The sequence below is a fragment of the Nannobrachium achirus genome, assembly GCF_963921795.1.
Source record: "Nannobrachium achirus genome assembly, chromosome: 15".
Lineage (NCBI taxonomy): Eukaryota > Metazoa > Chordata > Actinopteri > Myctophiformes > Myctophidae > Nannobrachium > Nannobrachium achirus.
The window spans coordinates 494931-517500 of NC_137822.1; the positions used below are offsets into that span (position 1 = coordinate 494931).

Below are 22570 nucleotides of genomic sequence, written 5' to 3' on the forward strand. Positions count from 1 at the left end.
CGGGGGAATAGGGGGAAGAGAGATAGGTCCTTGTTGTCGGGCAGAAACCCCCGTATCTCCACATAAAAAATCTGGAAATTAAAGCCCTACTTTGTCGTCACGCAAAAGTAGCCAAAAAGGCGGACATACAAGCTCACAACGTGTTGCATCGTGACGCGTTGTGAATTCGTAGAACCTATTAACAAGGCTGGTGACTACATAATAACTACATTGGATAACATTGTTCCCCACATTTCCTGAAAAGTTACGCTTTCGGACATACGAGGTCTCCAGCCGACAGCGACGATATATGACTGCCTCTGTGTCTGTGTGTGTGTTCAATGATGCCATTGTGTGCTTGGCAGCCCTGGCAGAGTTCAGAGGGCACACTCACACAACAACCAGTGATTGTTCGGTCCGAGGGTCAGAGAGAGGGACGGATGAATCGCCTTTCTGTACGCAAAATGGCCACCATGAACATTTGTTTAATCTGCGGACTGTAAAACCTCGACAGAACTCGGCTTTTCTTTGCTGAGCCCAGAGACTGGCCTCTGTTGCATTACAATGCGCGTTCTGATGTGTATGTGACGAACGCATATACGTGCTCTGACGTCCGTTGAAATGCTTATTTAAAGGTCGTTGCATATAGTATAATGCTGTACAACTGTGCTATCAAATGTATAGCCGCCGGCAATAACATTATGGCTCGCAGCCGGATATGGTTAGTATTGTCCCCCAACCAATATTCCCTGACACTGACACATTAGTCAGTAAAAACGAAACGCCTTTACGCTTACGTGGATTGATTGATTGAATTGATTGAATATTTAGACAAAAATGAAGAAAAGTACAGTCAAAACATAATGAATTAGTACAGCACAAGCACAGTCTAACACCCTGCCTAAAAGGAACACCCCAAAAAAGTACTTGCGTCTTGTTTTCGTTGGAGGTCCTTAGTATTCAATTCATCGACAATATATCAACAAAAAAAGATTCATTATCATTGCAAGTATAAAGCACTATATCATGTACAAAGGGGGGAAAGGATGGGGGATCTACATGCTCACGCCTTGGCGTTGTGAGCGTCTATTTTCACAATTTCAGCCTCTAATATTTGACAATTTGGCCAATGTTTCATTTGTCATATGTCCTTAAATTAGAAATGTGCAGGTATACCCTCTATACACTTAAACTTTATGTTGGTTTGTTTACTGTTGAGTTGAGTTGCACATTAAGTTAATCATCTGGGGACGCCCCAAAATAATTTGGGGACCCCGCTGGGGGTCCCGACCCACAGGTTGAAAACTACTGAGGTAAGGGAGGGGTGATCACTTCTCGCATGTCTATGGGAGAAGTGATAACTGTTTTGGAAAGCCTGGTGCCGCGAGGTTAGAGGAGTGATGGTGATTGTTTGTTCTGTGTTGGTGTCCTCCAGTGTAAGAGGCGGTTCGAGAGGGACTGCAAAGAGGCAGACCGAGCACAGCAGTACTTCGAGAAGATGGACGCCGACCTTAACGTGACTAAAGCTGACGTGGAGAAGGTACGTGGCAGCATCATAACATCATAACATCCATAACGTCATCACAGTACATGGCACTGGGTCCTACTCCCACATACAGTCATACAGTAGTATACAGTTTACACGCAGAAAATCATTCCTGTGTGATGCCTGGGAGATACAGAGAGAAGTGTGTTGTCTTTGCCATTCACATTAAATGGCTCCTCTACAGTGTGTGTGTGTGTGTGTGTGTGTGTGTGTGTGTGTGTGTGTGTGTGTGTGTGTGTGTGTGTGTGTGTGTGTGTGTGTGTGTGTGTGTGTGTGTGTGTGTGTGTGTGTGTGTGTGTGTGTGTGTGTCCATAGGACGCCCACTTAGACCCAAATTTTGTAGGATTTGTGTCCCGTTTCGCCTCTAGCGGCTCCAGTCGGGATGGGGTATCTTTCTAAATCAACCGTCTTTGGTGCCAGTGCGTCTTCATTAACAGTCAGAGCAGGGCGGTTTTATAGCAAAGCATTTTGGGTAAGGAGCGTGCTATGGGGCTGCTGCTTCATCAGCAGTCAGTGCAGGGCGGACTCAGAGTCCACACGCTTTGCACCCGATTATCATGCTAATATGGACCCGAACAACGACTGCCTCTGTCCCTCTGGACGGACAGCCAAAGAGCCACAATATAGGCTCAGAATAGCCCTGACTGGACGGAGAGTATCGGTCGTTCTGTCTGGACGCTATACAGGGACGGGCTGGGCCCCTGATTCAGCCTGGGAAAAAGAGTTGGAGAGGCCCTCATTGCGCGCTCTAGAGAGAGATCTCTCTCTATAGCGCTGCTGCTGCTACTCAAAGATTTGCCATTTCAGATCATGACAAGTGACAAGCCAGTGGGCCAATTACATAAGTTATATTTTGTCGTTGTCGGGTGGAAACCTTGTATGTACAAAACCGTTTGTTTTGTATTTATCATTTAAAAAATGGTTTAAACTAGTGAAAACAGCCGATCTACAAGCACACAACGCCTCGCAGTTGTGCTTGTAGATCTGCTGTTTTCACTACTTTTGTGCAACAGCCTTGTATGATGAAGCAGGGCTTTGCTTTGCGAAAAAAATGTACAAATTTGGGAATGAACCGGCCGTTCGGGAGTTGTCCCGCTTTTCCCAATGGCCAGCACGTCCCTGACGCTATATGAGTTTAGAACACGCACACGTGTGTGCGGCGCGCTCGCACACACTGTTCCACCAGTGAATAGTCTCCCACAAACATTTATTTCACTTTGTGCCATGAAAGACAAAGAAGACACTTGAGCCCAGGGGCGGACTGGGACATAAATACGGCCCTGGAATCTTGGCCCAGACCGGCTCACCACAACCCACGCAAACCGAACATAGAAGATCTACAAGCCCACAACGCATCGAGGCAGCAGCACGTTGTGGGCTTGTATGCTTCTAAATGTTTGGGTGGGACTCCTGGGCCACAGTAGCCTGTGATTGGCCTACTAGGCCAGTGTTCAGATGATAGACAAGCCAGTGGGCCAATCATGTGACGTCTCCCTGCTCTGTGGGCCGGTGCTACTGAAGGATTGGCCCTCTCCCGCCCAGCCCAACAATGCCCAGTCCACCCCTGCTTGAGCACTATAGTGTCCATATTCTGCATTGGGGGACATTTGAAAATAGCTGTGCCGTGCTGTGAGCTTATAGATCAGCTATTTTCAGCAACAAGACTTTGGTGCAGAGGCAAATTCTAGCGGATCTAGAACACAGTCATGGGTTGAAACAGTCAATGAATTACACAGTATATAGGGTTCATACGGGTTTGTCTAGATTATGCAGCAGAAGTATTTTTTATTGATCTCTGGAATAAGCGATGAAGACTGCTGTCTGCTAGAAAGAAACAGGCTGAATGTATATAGGGCTGGGTGATGTGGACAAATGTACACTATAGTTAGGTTAGCCCTGTCCTTTGAAGAAGCATTGTGAGCTTGTAGATCTGCTACGGTATATCCAGCATGAGGCACAACGCGCAACCAAGTTTAAATGAGGCTTTAGCGTTTAACCAAAAGAAAAGTCTAACGCCGGAATATGCTTACCATTAGCGTTGTGCAACCGGGACGCCGCGTGGGAACTTCTGATCTGTTTTAGATTTTAATTTGATCTGATTTTCATCTCCCGAGGCCCTATCTGACTCTTTCCCAACTCTCCCAAAAGTGACATACTTGTACAGTAGGGGTGTAACGATACATTTTAACAATGATACGATACGCATCACGATACATGGTTGACGATACAATACCTGGACGATATTGGTTTATTCATGATGATACGATACGATTCGATTCAATGATTTAAAATCAATATAGTAACTATTTAGCAAAGAAATTACATCTGTGTGAAACGTGTCAATAGTGCATGTTTTTAACGGAAACATCTATTATTATTGATATAAATAAGTAAACACTGTGATTCTCTAGCAAATACATAGACATTAAACATATGGACAAACCCGCACCTTGACATGAACACAGAGATTACACACATTCATCGATAGACCAAGAGTTATATGGCTATATGGAATGGAAAAGTAATTAAACCCTTCTTTTTCATTTTCCTTCTTAAAATTGCTAAATACAAGGCACAAATACTTAGTTTCCATACAATCAATTATTTGCACTGCAAAACGATTCAATACCGATTCGGCATTGTAAAACGATACGATACGATACAAAGCCAAAGCGGTACGATATTTTGCTTTTGCAAACGATATAGTAGATCATTGCAAATTAAAATCGATTTTTTGATTCAGTTACTATATCGTTACACCCCTATTGTACAGTGAGAGCAAAATGGCTGCCGTGTGAATTGGCCATATCGGGCCGTTCCCCCAAAAGTCATTAAAACTCTATTAAAACATGAATATCAGAAGGCTCCTCTGTCCCTGATCCGTATCTCTCCTCCCGGTCAGCGGTAATGAAAACAGACAGAGTGTTTGTGGAGCTGCGCTCTTTGAGGTTTGCTGTGTAGTTTCTGACTGACCTCAGACGGCTCCCTCTCCCCTACCGCTGGAACACACAACCCTCAATTTGGGGTTTGGATTCACAGCCCAGATATCTGGGCTTCCCTTTGCGGTTCTTCAGGGATCCCTCACACACGCATGTGCATGCACGCACGCACACACACACACACACACACACACACACACACACACACACACACACACACACACACACACACACACGCACGCACACACACACACACACACACACACACACACACACATGTGTGTGTGAACATGCGTTTAGTCCCCATAAGTATAGCTAGACAAATTCTCTCTCTCACACACACACACACACACACACACACACACACACACACACACACACACACACACACACACACACACACACACACTGATGGGAAGTAACTAATGACATTTACTCTCAAGTCCTGTACTCAAAGATAGGTTAAGTGATATTTGTTTGGTTAAAACAAAAGTTTTTTTGTTAAAAGGTTAGTAAGTACTATGGGCTCTATTTTCCTCCATGCCTTACCCCTCATCCCTAAGCCTTTTTGCCATTTTTGAATGTTCAAATAGCCGATCTACAAGCTCACAACGCGTCGATGTAGATCGGCTATTTGGAGTATTTAAACTTTTTTTTTTGGCAAAATAGAAAAAAAAAGACCAAGAAGTTTAGGGATAAAGGAGGCATGGACAAAAATGTCGCTGCATATTCTGATAGTAATAATTGTTATAGTGTTTGTTCTAGGGGTCTCCCTGTCTATTTGAACACTTGAATTACAAGTTATATTGTAATTAATTATAATCATAGAAACAAGTTTTTCAAAAACCTTCTTCTTAGAGCAGGGGTCTTCAACAGGGGGTCCGGGACCCCTAGGGGTCCTCAGAGTTTCTACAGGGGGTCCTCCAAATCTTTGTGTGATAGAAAGAAAATAATAAAATCTCCTTTTAAACCAGATTCTTAACCAGATTCTGAGAACTTTAGCCAAAAATAGCAGATCTACAAGCTCACAACGCCTCACGCTGCGAGGCGTTGTGAGCTTGTAGATCGGCTATTTTAGGCAAAGAGGTTTGGTGTAGAGGGGAGAAGTATTTGACGATTCAAGTGGTTAAATATCTGAAAACACAAATTGACATGAATCCAAAATACACTGATGATTGTGCTGTCACACAATGAAACGATACGGAATCTATGACAAGGTTGTGGGGGTCCCTGCTTCATCTCTCTCTCAACTAAGGGGTCCTTGGCCTGAAAACGTTGAAGACCCCTGTCTTAGAGAATTAAGTAAAAATAATAATCTTCTTCCACCGCTGCACAGTCTCAGACTCAGTGACTTACTAACTGACCCAACTGCGGAGAAGCGTAACAGTAAACCCATGGAGGAACAGGAAATCACAGCCCCTCCCTCCACTTCCCAGTAGTTGAGGTGGCTAACAGTCATGCTCTTGGTTTCAGCGTCATGTCCAGGGTGCCGCTTTACACTCATTCCAACATACCAATCCACTCAGTCTGTGGTGTATTTAAGGCCCTGTGGAGCAGTGGTGTAAAGCAGTGGTTCTCAACCTGTGGGTCGGGACCCCCTGGGGGTCCCCAAATTATTTTGGGGGGTCCCCAGATGATTATAGCTTAATGTGCAACATTGTTTTCTCGCTCAATAGTAAACAAACCAACATAAAGTTTAAGTGTATAGAGGGTATCTGTACATTTCTAAAGTGACAATTTGAGGACTTTTTAATACCTCTAAAATGACAAATTAAACATTGGAAAATTTGTCAAATATTAGAGGCAGAAATTGTGAAAATAGCCAATCTACATGCTCACAACGCCTCACAACGCGAGGCAATGTGAGCTTATACCTAGATCTGCTATTTTCACAATAGAACCGAGTTATACAAAATGTAATGCCTCAACTCTTAGTGCTCGTCAGGGTGGGGGGTTCCCAGTTAAAATGTGATTATTTTGGGGGTCACGGCCTGAAAAGGTTTCAATACTTTTACTTCTACTCCACTACATCTCAGAGGCAAATATTGTACTTTTACCCTGGAAAATGTATTTGTTACTTTATAGATAACCACCACTTCAGCCCGGGATACATTCCGGCCCTTTGAAAATAGTCGATCGGCATGCTCACAATGCGCCGCAATCTGCTATTTTCAAAAGACTTTTATACATTTGAAAAGTTGAGAAATGGGACGTTCTGCATAATGAGTACTTTCTACTTTTGGTACATTTACTCGTAACAGAGTATCTCCACATTGCAGTATTGATGATACTTTTACTTAAGTAATAAATGTGAGAGTACTTCTTCCACCATGGCCTGTGGATGTCCACAGCATGCTCCTGTAACAGGATATTGTTAAGCTGGAGATGGCTAACAATTTTTTTCTGTTCATGTGTGTGTGTGTGTGTGTGTGTGTGTGTGTGTGCGTGTGTGTGTGTGTGCGCACGCGCGCATGTGTGTGTGTGTGTGTGTGTGTGTGTGTGTGTGTGCGTGTGCGCGTGTGCGTGTGCGTGCGTGTGCGTGTGCGTGTGTGTGACTGTGTGTGTTTGTGTGCATTTTATTTTTCTGCCATGCCTAGAAGCGAAGTTCCCACAAGGTAGGTATAGGTCTACTGGACACAGAATGAGAGAATGAGTGGGAACAGCTCTCAACACGCACGCACGCACACACACACACACACACACACACACACACACACACACACACACACACACACACACCTACACACACACACACACACACACACACACACACTATACAGTATATACACAACCACAACCATGTACACACAAATCCACAGTGTTCATTCAACTCTCAATAGTTAAAGGCATAATATGTAACTTTGACCTATGTTTACATAACAAAATAATACATACTATATATGGTCGTTCTCGGGTGGAAACCCTTTATGTTCAATACTGTTGTGTTTGTAGATCTGCTGTTTTCACTAGTCTTGTGCGACAGTCTTGCATGATGAAGCAGGGCTTTACTTTACGAAAGAAATATACACATTTGAAACTTGGAGATACAAGGTTTCTGCCCGACAGTGACAATATAAATATATTGTTTCACCAATCATGTCCCCGTCTATAACAACATTTAACAGCCACGCATGCTGCTGTGTTTTGGTGTTTTCACTTTTTATTTTGGTAGAGAGGGACGTTTTTGGGCTGCCAAAACACATTGTGAAAACGACAGAATACAGCAAGAAGACAGAGTGTTTCTGTAGGTAAACACCACCACACTACTCCAGTGGCTGACGACTGTTGTTATAGAGCAGAGAATGATGGGTAAAGAATATATACATTGTTTTGTTACGCAAACACAAGGAAAAGTTACATATCGTCACTGTCGGGCAGAAACCTCGTATCTCCAAGTTTAAATTTGTCATTTTTTCGCAAAGTAAAGCCCTGCATCACCATACAAGGCCGTCGCACAAAAGTAGTGAAAACAGCAGATCTACAAGCACACAACGCCTCGCGGTGCGAGGCGTTGTGTGCTTGTAGATCGGCTGTTTTCACTAGTTTAAATCATTTTTTTTTTCTTTTTTAGATTTGTTTTTGGGCTTTTTGCCTTTATTGGATAGGACAGTAGACTGACAGGAAATGGGGGAGAGACAGGGAGTGACACGCGGCAAAGGTCAGCCGGATCGGGAATCGAACCAGCGACGCCGACAGGCATTGATGCCGAAATGGCAATGCCTATATGGTATGCGCCTGGTCCACTAGGCCACCAGGTGCCCAGTTTAAATCATTTTTAAAATGATAAATACAAAACAAACGGTTTTGGACACACAAGGTTTCCACCCGACAACGACGATATCATGCCTTTAAACCAAGGCCTAGTTCAGACTCAGACATTTTAAGCCCGTTTTTCACCGTGATGTACAGCGGTGTCGTGCGGCAAAAATAGACGACCCAGAAGCGACTCGTGGGCTTGTAGGTCGGCTATTATTGGTGAGCGACGCCAGCGCACGGCGGTCCCGGTGCATATCGTCCAAAAACGTACTTTTCAGGATTCTAATTCGAAAATGGCAAAAGTAGCAGATAGACACGCTGAAACCGCGTCGCTTCGCGCCGTGCTACGAGCTTGTGGATCTGCTACAATTACTCTTTGTGTGACGCTGTAGTGTGAACTAGGGCTTATTTATGAAGAAAGCCCGACAGCGGCGACATATTTAAACATTAGAACATTGTGGAGAAAAGTCGTAGTGCTCTGAGTTACCCTTGACACTGTGGATTTTTCCGTCCAGGTCTCTATGACACACCTGTCCCATTTGACCATGCTCTGCTCCCCATGCAGCGGTTTGCCTCCATGTCTTTGGTTGTGTTTCTCCTAGGTTGTGCAAAATAAAAAGGGGGGGGGGGGGGGGGGGCATTGTGTCGGTAATTATTTTTATTTTTTTCAATAGAGGATTTGCAGAGAAGGTTTGCCTTTGCATCGGAAACTACTTTTGAAACAAAATGCCTGTAATACCTGGAAGCCCATACAATGCTTTATAATCATAATTTCAATTCATTATTAACTGCTTATAACATTTCATCGTAATGATAGTTATCATAAGCACCGACACATTATTCATAACACTTACATAGCAATATTTATAACACATAAAGTATTTATGCTTTAAAACAGTAATAATGACACATTATAAAGCATTTTATAATCACTTACTGTATACGGTCAATTATCGTAATACTTAATAATAGCTGTGGCATTATAGAGATAGACTTAGTAGAAATACTTACAAAAAAGCAGGCATTGACACTAAGGCTTGCCCACCTGCGCCCGGCAGGTAAATAAAACATCAGGGCAGGTGAAGTTTGCTTTCAGGTTGCCCGACCGGGCAAGTGCCCATTTGAGAGGGGACCAAACGTCTATAAACACAACACGAGATATCTGTCTAAACACCTGTGGCCAGCATGCTCTGTCTTCTGGTCTGTGGAATGTAAAATAAGAGCACTATTTACCTATAATGTGTTGTTTTTACTGTGGCTGTGTGAAACCATAGACATATTCAATCATAGCTACCGGTACATGTAGGGATTTGGATTTGGAGGTATTGAGGTGTGACATTTTTTTTTATCGCACAGGCCCAGAAAGTAAAGAAATAAGTGTTAAATTAAGCGGTAATTAAAATCTTTACCTATCATTTTATAATGGACGATTTACTTTTCGGGCAAGTGCCTCTGAGACCTTAGTGTCAACCCCTGTAAATGTCATGTAGGGCTACGGTGTATCAATACGACAACAAATTATTACATTTCACTCATAAATCAAACACGCATCACAACAATGGTTGCTATGTTACAGGCAGCCATGATGGCAGACAGAGAACCACACAAACTTTCCGTGCGAGGCCTCTATTGTATGCAGACGTACGTGACGTACGTGTTTGCAGGATTACACTGTAGTGTAGGTAGCTAGTGATGACTTCCTTGTCAACAGGAAGTGGGGAGGTTATGGTGACAGCGGCATTTTTAGAGGTTTTGTCATCAAGCCACGTTGCCATGGCAATATTGTGTACAGATCCTGCCTCGTAACATTCACCTGCTTTGCAGTTCATCTTGCATGTGTGTGCACGCACGCACGCACACACACACACACACACACACACACACACACACACACACACACACACACACACACACACACACACACACACACACACACACGTGTAGTGTGCACGCACGTCTACAGTACACACATGCACACGGCACGTGAAATGTGAATGCATGCGCACAAGCATTCACACATAAAGTGGGCCTGCCACAATTATCACTTAATCCTAATGCCCGATCGCAATAATTCGATTATTTTTGCATAATCGACAGAATTGTTTCCATTTATGGGTGTCAATTAAGATGTTGAAAATGGCAAAAATAGACGATTGACAAGCTTACACGCTATTTTGGAAAATATACAATTATGAAGTGTTATGGCCTGTTTCGGCCATTGTACATTATTTATTTCGATTATACTCATTGTCAGTCATTTTTCTTTCAGTTATTTGTCACATCGGCCCTATGACTTGTTTTGTTTACAAAGTCTAAGGCAGGGTTCCCCAATTAGTTTTCCCCAAGGGCCGAATTATGTCTCGGGTACCAAGCCGAGGGCCACAACATTGCAGGGGGCGACGGTGGCGTTCCCGCTACTCCAGCGACAGTTTTCGTCGTTGTGAAAATCTTGTATGTCCAAAACCGTTCGTTTTGAATTTATCATTTTAAAAATGATTTAAACTAGTGAAAACAGCCGATCTACAAGCACACAGCGCCTCGCACCGCGAGGCGTTGTGTGCTTGTAGATCTGCTGTTTTCACTACTTTTGGGCGACGGCCTTGTATGATTTGCGAAAGAACGTACACATTTGGAGATACGAGATTTCCACCCGACAATGACGATATACTAGTGTTGTTGCTGCTCTTATACCACCATTATTACTGGGGTTGGTGGGGGCCAGACAGTAGCCCCCCGCAGGCCGCAAATGGCCCCGCAGGCCGCCTATTGGGGAACCCTGGTCTAAGGCAAAACCGTTAATTCCAATTAATTGTACAACAATTAATCGCCTAGAAAAATGATCATGATCGTGATCCTATTCACCCGTTGACTGTCCTACTCTTAAGCTCTCTCCTGGATTAGCCATTGTTTCTTTGTATTGGCCAGGGACCATGTCATTTTTCCACTGAGGTATTAATTGTCAGTTTTCCAGTGCTGGAAATAATAGAGCATCTGTGCGTTTGATGACTCTTCCCTGTGTGTGGGACGTCCTGCTAGCTCACCTATCACTTAACCATGTGTGCATGAGAGAGGGAGAGAGAGAGAGAGAGAGAGAGAGAGAGAGAGAGAGAGGCAAAGAGAGAGATAAAGACAAAGACAGAAAGTGGGAGAGAGAGAGAATCAGGACACAGACTCAGACATATTTGTGTGTGTGTGTGTGTGTGTGTGTGTGTGTGTGTGTGTGTGTGTGTGTGTGTGTGTGTGTGTGTGTGTGTGTGTGTGTGTGTGTGTGTGTGTGTGTGTGTGTGTGTGTGCGTGCGCGCGCGTGCGTGCGTGCGTGCGTGCATGTGTGTGTGAGACCAGGTATTACTGTCCTTCTGGGGGCCAGATGTCCCCTTAGTACAACTTGAGAAATGGACCTTGTGAGAACCTTTTTCCTTGACCCCACTAGGGAAACATTTTCATGGGTAAGAAAGATTTTATTTAATACTTTAGTTGAGGTTATGATCGGGAAAAGATTCGGGCTGGGATCAGTGGTAGGATTAGGCCTGTAGGGGTTGTTAAAGGGTTAAGAAAAGGGCGAAAAAAAGGGGTAGAAATGACATTTATATCATAGCCATCCTAAAATGTTTCAGTCCCAAAAAAGTACAGTAATACCAACGAGAGTGTGTGTGCGCGTGTGTGTGTCTGCGTGTGTGCATGCGTGTGTCTGCGTGTGGGCGTGTGTGTGTGCACAGCAGAGTATTAGCTGAGACCAGACATTCGATCTGTCCCCTAGACTAATTTATAATCCAGTGTGTTATGTGGGAGAGAACTGGACAAGTCATTACACCAAGCCCCTCAGGACGGTGACATACAGTAGCAGGCCTACGCTTCATCCAACCAACCACTTTCCTACGCACTGATATGCTTTTTAGCTTATACTGTAATATATTGTCACTGTCCGGCAGAAACCTTGTATCTCCAAGTTTCAAATCTGTACGTTCTTTTGTAAATTAAAGCCCTGCTTCATCATACCAAAATGTCGCACAAAAGTAGTGAAAATAGCAGATCTACAAGCACACAACGCCTCGCAGTGCGAGGCGTTGTGTGCCTGTAGATCAGCTATTTTCACTATTTTAAATCATTTTCTTTTAAATAACAAAAAAAGGAAGGTTTTGGACATACAAGGTTTCCACCCGACAACAACGATAGGTACCAATAAGCCTGCCATTACCTCAAGATACCATATTTTAATATACTTTTCACTACGGTTTAATAATACATTAAACACTTGTGATTTTTGTTGACAAATCGTTTGATGTGATTTCGGTTGGCACAACCGGTCAGAAAAGCCCAGAAAGACTCCTGTTATCACCACTCGATCACAGTTTTAACGTTTTTTTTCCCTGCAGACCTCCGTTTGGAGATGCTTTGACACTGGAGGGCCGGACGCGTAATAGTGAATCGTAGCGACATTCGGGCAAGCGCCACCCTCCCTGCGTTCTCATTGGCTGAATGCAAGAGTGAGAAGACATGGACACCGACATTACTTTTCCAACAACTGCGACTCTGTCGCCGTGTCGAGCGTTGTGAAGGTCGCTTGAGCTGACTCACCGCACTGTTCGAGTTGTAAACCAGAGGGCCAGAATAGTAAATAATGTTTGGGGGTGAACTGCCACTCAAAGTGCCTCTGGCCAATCACAGCGCGTCTTTTCCGGGACTTGCCTGAACGTCGCTATCATCCACTATCACACGGGCCGGACACGCCAGACTATACGCCCCCTCGCACCAAATTGGCACTGAGTGCAATACAGCTCTGGGTCGCGGGGCTGATATGGTCCATTATAGACAAGCCATTCGCCACTGTCAGGCAGAAAACTTGTATCGCCAGGTTTCAAATGTTTTTTTCTTTTTTCAAAATTAAAGCCCTACTTCATCATACTAGAGTGTTGCACAAAAGTAGTGAAAATAGCAGATCTGCAAGCACACGACACCTCGCGATGGCGAGGCGCTGTGTGCTTGTACCGGTAGATCAGCTATTTTCACTATTTTAAATCATTTTTAAAATGATAAATACAAAACGAACGGTTTTGGACATACGAGGTTTCTGACCCGACAACAGCGATTTTGTAATCAGTGTTTCCACTGGGGGTGGACCGGGCCGCGGGGCTGCCAGAGAGGCTTCTGGACTATCTCTGCACTGCTGCCAACAACAGTACATACAGCTGGACTATCTCTGCACTGCTGCCAACAACAGTACATACAATATCTCTGCACTGCTGCCAACAACAGTACATACAGCTGGACTATCTCTGCACTGCTGCCAACAACAGTACATACAGCTGGACTATCTCTGCACTGCTGCTAACAACAGTACATACAGCTGGACTATCTCTGCACTGCTGCCAACAACAGTACATACAGCTGGACTATCTCTGCACTGCTGCTAACAACAGTACATACAGCTGGACTATCTCTGCACTGCTGCCAACAACAGTACATACAGCTGGACTATCTCTGCACTGCTGCCAACAACAGTACATACAGCTGGACTATCTCTGCACTGCTGCTAACAACAGTACATACAGCTGGACTATCTCTCCACTGCTGCCAACAACAGTACATACAGCTGGACTATCTCTGCACTGCTGCCAACAACAGTACATACAGCTGGACTATCTCTGCACTGCTGCCAACAACAGTACATACAGCTGGACTATCTCTGCACTGCTGCTAACAACAGTACATACAGCTGGACTATCTCTGCACTGCTGCCAACAACAGTACATACAATATCTCTGCACTGCTGCCAACAACAGTACATACAATATCTCTGCACTGCTGCCAACAACAGTACATACAGCTGGACTATCTCTGCACTGCTGCCAACAACAGTACATACAGCTGGACTATCTCTGCACTGCTGCCAACAACAGTACATACAGCTGCTTCTGGACTATCTCTGCACTGCTGCCAACAACAGTACATACAGCTGGACTATCTCTGCACTGCTGCCAACAACAGTACATACAATATCTCTGCACTGCTGCCAACAACAGTACATACAGCTGGACTATCTCTGCACTGCTGCCAACAACAGTACATACAGCTGGACTATCTCTGCACTGCTGCCAACAACAGTACATACAATATCTCTGCACTGCTGCCAACAACAGTACATACAGCTGGACTATCTCTGCACTGCTGCCAACAACAGTACATACAGCTGGACTATCTCTGCACTGCTGCTAACAACAGTACATACAGCTGGACTATCTCTGCACTGCTGCCAACAACAGTACATACAGCTGGACTATCTCTGCACTGCTGCCAACAACAGTACATACAGCTGGACTATCTCTGCACTGCTGCCAACAACTGTACATACAGCTGGACTATCTCTGCACTGCTGCCAACAACAGTACATACAGCTGGACTATCTCTGCACTGCTGCCAACAACAGTACATACAGCTGGACTATCTCTGCACTGCTGCCAACAACAGTACATACAGCTGGACTATCTCTGCACTGCTGCCAACAACTGTACATACAGCTGGACTATCTCTGCACTGCTGCCAACAACAGTACATACAGCTGGACTATCTCTGCACTGCTGCCAACAACAGTACATACAGCTGGACTATCTCTGCACTGCTGCCAACAACAGTACATACAGCTGGACTATCTCTGCACTGCTGCTAACAACAGTACATACAGCTGGACTATCTCTGCACTGCTGCCAACAACAGTACATACAGCTGGACTATCTCTGCACTGCTGCTAACAACAGTACATACAGCTGGACTATCTCTGCACTGCTGCCAACAACTGTACATACAGCTGGACTATCTCTGCACTGCTGCTAACAACAGTACATACAGCTGGACTATCTCTGCACTGCTGCCAACAACAGTACATACAGCTGGACTATCTCTGCACTGCTGCTAACAAAAGTACATACAGCTGGACTATCTCTGCACTGCTGCCAACAACAGTACATACAGCTGGACTATCTCTGCACTGCTGCCAACAACAGTACATACAGCTGCTGGAGATAGCAGCATGACACAGGCACAACTCAAATGTTTTACTTATGTAAAGGAGTAGTTCACCCCAAAAATGACTTTTTTCTATTGATTACTCACGCCATGGAGACGTGGGCTCAATAATATTTTTTGGTATTTGTCGTATTCCTAAGACAAAAAAAAATTTATAGTAAATTTGCCCCCATTGATTACAGACGGGGACCCAAATGCATTTGGGTCCCCATCTGGACAAAAAACTAAAAATATTATTGAACTTGGCGTGAGTAATTAATAGGAAAAAAGTCATTTTGGGGGTGAACTACTCTTTTGAGTAAAGTACCTATTGAAGAAATAGTCTGTTACAAGCACAAGTTTGGGTATCCTTAAAATGTAAGTACTCATTTCGCTGAATGTCCCATTTCCCAAGTTTTCAAATGTATAAAGATCTTTTGAAAGTAGACGATCTACAAGCTCACAATGCATTGCTTCGCGGCGCATTGTGAGCTGGCAGATCTATTTTCAAATGGCTGAAATATAGTATATAGGGTTTTAGTGGATAATGTATGTTTTGTAATCATTTATATCTATAAAGTAACTAGTAACTAAAGTGTTCTAATAATTAGTGGAGTGGAGTAAATATTCTACTTTTAATACAATATTTGCCTCTGAAATGTAGTGGAGTAGAAGTAAAAGTATTGAAAATGAGAAACACTCCAGTAAAGTAAAGAATACATCAAAACTGTACTTAAGTACAGTACTTGAGTAAATGTACTTAGTTATTTAACACCACTGGTGTATGCTGCTTTTTCATTCACAGTGTTACCAGACAAAAATAATACACACACTTATGCAATGCACACGCCCATGCGTTGCACACGTGCACACACCCACGCACACGCGGGTGGACGGACACACCACATGTTGTCTGGCTCAGATAATCTGGTCTCCATCTGGTCACGATTGATCTCTAATAGGCCCTCTCTCTCAGGCTGCTATTCTCCCTGCCTTCTCTTCCACTGACCGGCCTCAAATAAAATCATCTGCGTTGCTGTCAGCACAGACATGGCCCTGACTGGCGCAACCAGGCCGTATTGGCTTACTTCTTCTGACTCACACAATCCCCAGTGTAGATTTATAATAGTAATCATCTATAGTATTTGTACAGCACATTTCATATCATGTATACATTATGTCGTGTGAAGTGCTTCACAGTTAAACAAAAGAATAGGTAGTTGGTTCCATAAAGACTACATACTGCACGTAATTACTTTCATAAAAATAGTATTCTGTACAGTATTTATGTACAGTACATTGTTTATTTACTATTTAAAGTGCAATAGAAAGGCACATGTAAAAAAAATAGGTTCTTACAACATCTAATAGCTTTTTAAACATCTATGTTGAAAAGAAACTACAACAAACGGAAGTTTGTTCAATAGTTTGGGAACAAGAACTTGAAAATGCTGCATCATCCAATTTTCCTTTGGCCGTGGTTTTGTATGTGTAGTAGGGGGGCTGGTGAGGGAGTATCTGCCACTAAGGAGACAGTGATACAGTATATACTGGGCCTAGGCCGTTTAGAGCTTTATATATGAGTGGGAGAGCTTTCAAATCAATGCTGTATTCCACATGGAGCCAGTGCAATATGTGATGCTTGGAGTGTGGAAATGGACCCTCACTGGTGACTGGTCCATTCATTTTTACTCTCCCAGAGCATCAACAATAAAACAATAATAATGCCCCACGGCCACGTCCCACACACACACTGCCAGCCTGCACGGTAAAGGAGCAAAACTTTAACTCGGGAAGCAATGTTTCAGTCACACATGACTTTCCTCAGGCACAATACAAACTTTAATTAATACTCACACCTGGGTCAGGATCTACCGATCAGAGTTGTGTATGTGAATAATAAGAGGTAGAGACTTCAGTCAGTATAAGGGTGTCATCAGTGTCATCAACTTTACATGAAACAAGCATCAAAAATAATGATGCGTCGTCTCAGTGAGAACACAAAATTACGATGATGCAAAGAATACGATTACAATAATTACAAAGAAGACAACAGTAAAAAATGCTAAATCATCAAGTTCCTTCTGCCAAACAGAAATGGCCCGAGAGTACAGTGAAATGAAACCATGCACACTCTCTCTCAGAGTGAAATTCAATTAAACTTTAGGCGATTTTCCATGCACCTAAATCCGATTGTTCCGATGGGAAGAGATCAAATATACCTACAGTATGTCTTCTGAGAATTTCTCAGTGAAATGAGACGGCAACAGAGAAACACATACTATAGAAGACATACAGTATAGTTGTTGTTTTTTTAAAGACATTGTGCTGTGATTTTTCCCCCCTACAACATAATCAACAGGTACTATGATTATAGTTGGAGGGAAAAAACAATCTCAAAAAAGTGTAGAAAAGTGTTAAATTTAAGTTTTTATGTGACCACACCCACCTGTTCATTAAGTATGACAGGTGCGTGGTGACCCAGCTGATGTTAGCCACACCCACTGTGTTGTTGAATGGTGAAAAGGGGAGGGGTTGATTTTATGATGTCATTATATTAGTATATTTCAATTGGGCTTTTTGACTCAGAGGCTTTCAGCTTTCAAGAAGTAACCAAAAAAAGACATATTTGCATATTATAACCACACCTGGGGGTCTATTAGAGTAATGCTAACTCCATAGACACATACAAAACAGAACAGGTACAAAACTATGGCACCACCTCTTTAACTGTGTTTACACACAGTACAGTCCATTTCCAGTGGCTACTGCTGCAGCATTGCGTCGAGTCACATGCAGTGCACCTGTCATTCTGTGGGCTATAAGTGTGCAAATGTCGTATTTGTGTCCTGCGCATGTGCATGCAGGAATGAGAGTCTCCAATAATCAAGTGAGGGGGGGAACGTGTGGGCTGGCCTGCCCATGAGGCTGGCCTGCCCATGAGGAACGTGTGGGCTGGCCTGCCCATGAGCCTGCAAATATGCCTATGTGCAGTGGTGGAAAAGTGTTTTACTTAAGTAAAAGTATCAATACGGCAATGTAGAAATACTCCGTTACAAGTAAAAGTCTAAATCTACTTGAGTAAAAGTGCAGAAGTAATGGCATCAACATGTACTAAAGTCATGTATAATATCCCATTTCAAGTTTTCAAATGTATAAAAGTATTTTGAAACTCACAATGCGTCGCATTGCGATGCATTGTGAGCTTGTAGATCGGTTATAAAAAAGATTAAGCTTCATTATGTGTTTCTATTCAAACATGACCACAAAAAGCGTAAAATAATGATAAAATAATCATGTTGGCCGTTGTCAGACCGACTTTGTTTATATCCCTTATCAATCCATATAAAAGAATAGAAGAGGGATGTAAACAAAGTCAGCCTGACAATGACCAAACTTATTATTTTATCATTCTTTTACATTTCATTTTTGAATAGAAACACGTACGGTATATGAAGCTTAATCTTTTTTATAAAATATTTTCGACATTATTTTTATTTTAGTGTCCGTTTTTCAAGAAAAAGTTGACTATAGCTCCTTTAAGTACAGTACTTATACAGTACTTATGTACATAGTTAGTTTACACCACTGTCTGCTGATATGTTTTTAGGTGACATTTCCAGGCAACATGTAGTGTAGTCTATCTATTTGTAGTTCACCTAAAATTGACAGTGTTTTTATCAATGCCGATGTAGTCTCCTACCGGTCATCAAATTATTGGCTTAGGAATGTGACAAAAACACTGATATTGATGGTGGTATTTTAATGTGTAGTTAAAAAGTTAAAGCTCTCATAGTAATCTATATAGCTCTATATAGTGTTTGTTCAGTAACAGGGGACTGTCTCCCTGTCGCTCCTGCTGTGTTGTCTTTTTCAGGTGGGTTACAGACTTGCTCCAATGAGGAGATAGACCCCACAGAGATCATTAACAGCTTGTGTTCAAGTTCCTGCTCATTGGCTGCTCATTTGTTTGTTTCATCACGTCCAATATCACTTGTTTATCTTGTTGTTTACGTGCATGACTTCTCTCTCCCGATTGAATGAAATGTATCCCAACCTGAACATGTTACTAAAGAGCTGGGAACATCTATGATCAGTAACAGAGCCTTGTTATTAAATAAACACTCTGTTGCTAAGATTACTGTCAGAATAGAGCTAACACGTATTTTAATCAAACATATTTGACTTACAGTCCCTTTAATTCAGGGGTCTTCAACGGGGGTCCTCAGAGTTACAACAGGGGTCGCATTGCGACAAATTGTGAGCTTGTACTGTAGATCTGCTGTTTTCAAAAGATTTGTGCACAACAATGTCCCACTTTTACTTTTGGTACTTTTAAGTACATTTTGATGCCAATACCATTTTGAATTCCACACTCTTTGTTTGTAACATTGCGGTATTGATACTTTTAAGTACAACATTTGAGTACTTTCTTCACCACTGGGTTTTGTACAGCAGTGGTTCTCAACATGTGGGTCGGGACTACAGGGGGGTCCCCAGATGATTAACATAATATGCAACATTGTTTTCTCACTCAACAGTAAACAAGCCAACATAAAGTTTAAGTGTATAGAGGCTATCTGCACATTTCTAAAGTGATAATGTGAGGACTTTTTAATACCTCTAAAATGACAAGTTAATATTGTTTACATTTTCTTGTGAAAATAGCAGATCTACATGCTCACAACGCCTCATGTAGCATGTAGATCTGTATTTTCACAATAGAACCATGTTATACAAAATGTAATGCCTCAACTCTTAGTGCTCGTCAGGGTGGGGTGTCCCCAGTTAAAATATGATAATATTGGGGGTCGCGGCCTGAAAAGGTTGAGAACCACTGTTGTACAGTACTGTATGTGAGGATGATGACGATGACGTGCGTGTTTTGATGTTTGGGTGTTTGTGTCCCCAGGCGAGGCAGCAGGCCCAGACACGGCACCAGATGGCCTCCGACAGTAAGAATGAATACTCCTCCTACCTCCAGAAGTTCAACGGGGAGCAGAACCAACATTACTACACCGTAATCCCAGACATATTCCAGGTATGTGTGCAGACTTCTAAGAGTCCAGGGGGAGTCTTGTCAAAGGCGGGGCCATGTTTGGAAAATATGAAAAGGCCTCGGGCCGACTCCGACTGCGTCTGCTGTCATACTGTTACCTGTCTGGACTAGGGCTGTTACAATTATTATATTTATTATTTATTATTATTTATTATTTATTATTATATACTGTTACCTGTCTGGACTAGGGCTGTTACAATTATTATATAATCGTCTAATCGCAATTATTTGACATATTCGCAATTATTTTGTCATAACATATTTTCAAACATTTTCCAAAATAGTGGAAATAGCACATCTACAAGCTCACAATGCGTCGCGACGCGACATGTTGTGAGCTTGTAGATTGGCTATTTCCACTATCAATGTTCTTTTTTATCTTTTTATATTTTAAGTATAAAGTTGTCAAATATGTCTTTGTATCTTTGTATATTTAGGTTATGTGTCATATTTGCTATGTGCAACTTCAAAGCCTACAAGCCAAACAGAAATGTAATTGTCAACGACAGAAACACAATTAAAACGTTAATCGCAATTATTTGAGTGACAATTAATCGCCATGTAAAATGGCATAATTGTGACAGCCCTATTCTGGACCATGACAAAGTCACAATACGAATGCATTGGCATTACAACAGTGCAATATCAACGACCTTGCAGGCTTATGCATAGGTTAAAATGTAATTTAGATGTGTGTGTTATGTAGACAGATGCCAGGTTCATAGACCTGGCATCCAATATAGTGTGTATAGTTTGAATGTACAGATTATCTTATTTTATTATATCATACTGTTTAGACTGATGATAGCTGCTTGGTTTACCTACCGGTATATGATCCTAGATTACTATTGCTATGCATTTGATGTACCTCGAGTTTTCCTTGCTTACTGTGAATTGTGCTGGATTAACAGCATCTGCTAAATGCCTAAATTGTAAATTGTAATCAATAGTTTTTGTTGGCAGTGTAGCAAAATGGGTTTTCACATTGCATACACTGCATTGCTAGTGTATTTACAGTCCAATACATTGTATTCTGTTCAAATGGCAATGTAGTCAGATGTAACCAGTTGTGCAAAGGTATGAAATGAAATGAAGTGAAGTGAAATTAAATTAAATTAAATAGCCTTCTTTCACATCTTGAGAATGAAACAACACGAGGAGCAAGCAGTTAGGAATCCTTACAAATTCTACTGAGAAAGGTTAATTTCAAAACGCTTCATTGCACAGCAGTTGACATGTTTTTTTTCTTCTTCTGCTGGGTACAGAAACTGCAGGAGATGGAGGAGAAGAGAATTGAGAGGATAGGCGTTTGTATGAAGTCGTTTGCAGATGTGGACCGCCAGGTCATCCCCATCGTAGGGAAGTGTCTAGACGGGATGACGATAGCTGCTGAATCCATTGAGGCCAAGACTGTAAGTAGAAACGTTCACATCAAGCCTGCTTTACTCTTTGTTGCATGCCGCTGTTGCGTGTGCCAAAAATAGCTGATATACAAGCTCATAACGTGTCACGATGCAACAGGTTGCCAGTCACTCGATCAGCAATTCGCTCGCTCGCTCGCTCGCTCACTCACTCACTCACTCACTCACTCACTCACTCACTCACTCACTCACTCATTCATTCATCTTCTGCTCCCATATGAAGACGCGAAAGTCACTTTCTGTCCGGCCTATTCGCAACACTTCGAGTTGTGATGGGAAGTCACCATTATACTGAAAAAACAGAGAAATATTAACTGAACCTAATAGACTTAATGTCATCTTTTCAAAATGCATATTTACCGTATAGTTGTTTATATGCTTATTTCGCAATACCTATTGCGCAATCCTCTGTAGAGCCAATGTGTCATTACTAGAAGGTCGGCCGGCTACGCCGGCCTCCCCTCTAGGTCGCCGCGTTGCATCTATAGGAGTAGATATTCGTCGAAAACAAACCCCTGAGGTACAAAAGTTGGAAAAGTTGGAAAAAAATGTTTTTTTGAAAAAAATAAAGTTTTTTGAAAAAAAAAAAGTTTTTTGGAGAAAAAAAAAGTTTTTTGAAAAAAAAGAAATTTTTGAAAAAAAAAATGTTTTTTGAAAAAAAAAATGTTTTTTGAAAAAAAAGAATTTTTTTGAGAAAAAAATGTTTTTTGAGAAAAAAAGTTTTTTTGAGAAAAAAAAAAGTTTTTTGAGAAAAAAAAAGTTTTTTGAGAAAAAAAGTTTTCAGAAAAAAAAAATTTTTGAGAAAAAGAAAATTTGGAAAAAAAAAAGTTTTGAAAAAAATAAAAAATTAAACGTATTGGTGATGCGATGA

General features: G+C 42.2%; 1 protein-coding gene across 10 annotated transcripts in view; it reads left to right on the forward strand.

The window, feature by feature from the left end:
* fnbp1b (formin binding protein 1b) overlaps positions 1 to 22570 on the forward strand; it is a gene marked incomplete at its 3' end in the record, with an annotated part of 162436 nt that overhangs the window by 103478 nt on the left and 36388 nt on the right. For all 10 annotated transcript variants that reach the window (XM_080743105.1, XM_080743106.1, XM_080743109.1 and 7 more), the window contains exons 6-8: positions 1415 to 1519; positions 20132 to 20260; positions 21544 to 21690. In XM_080743105.1, the coding sequence (XP_080599231.1) occupies positions 1415 to 1519; positions 20132 to 20260; positions 21544 to 21690 (381 nt within the window). The remainder of the gene's footprint in view (positions 1 to 1414; positions 1520 to 20131; positions 20261 to 21543; positions 21691 to 22570) is intronic.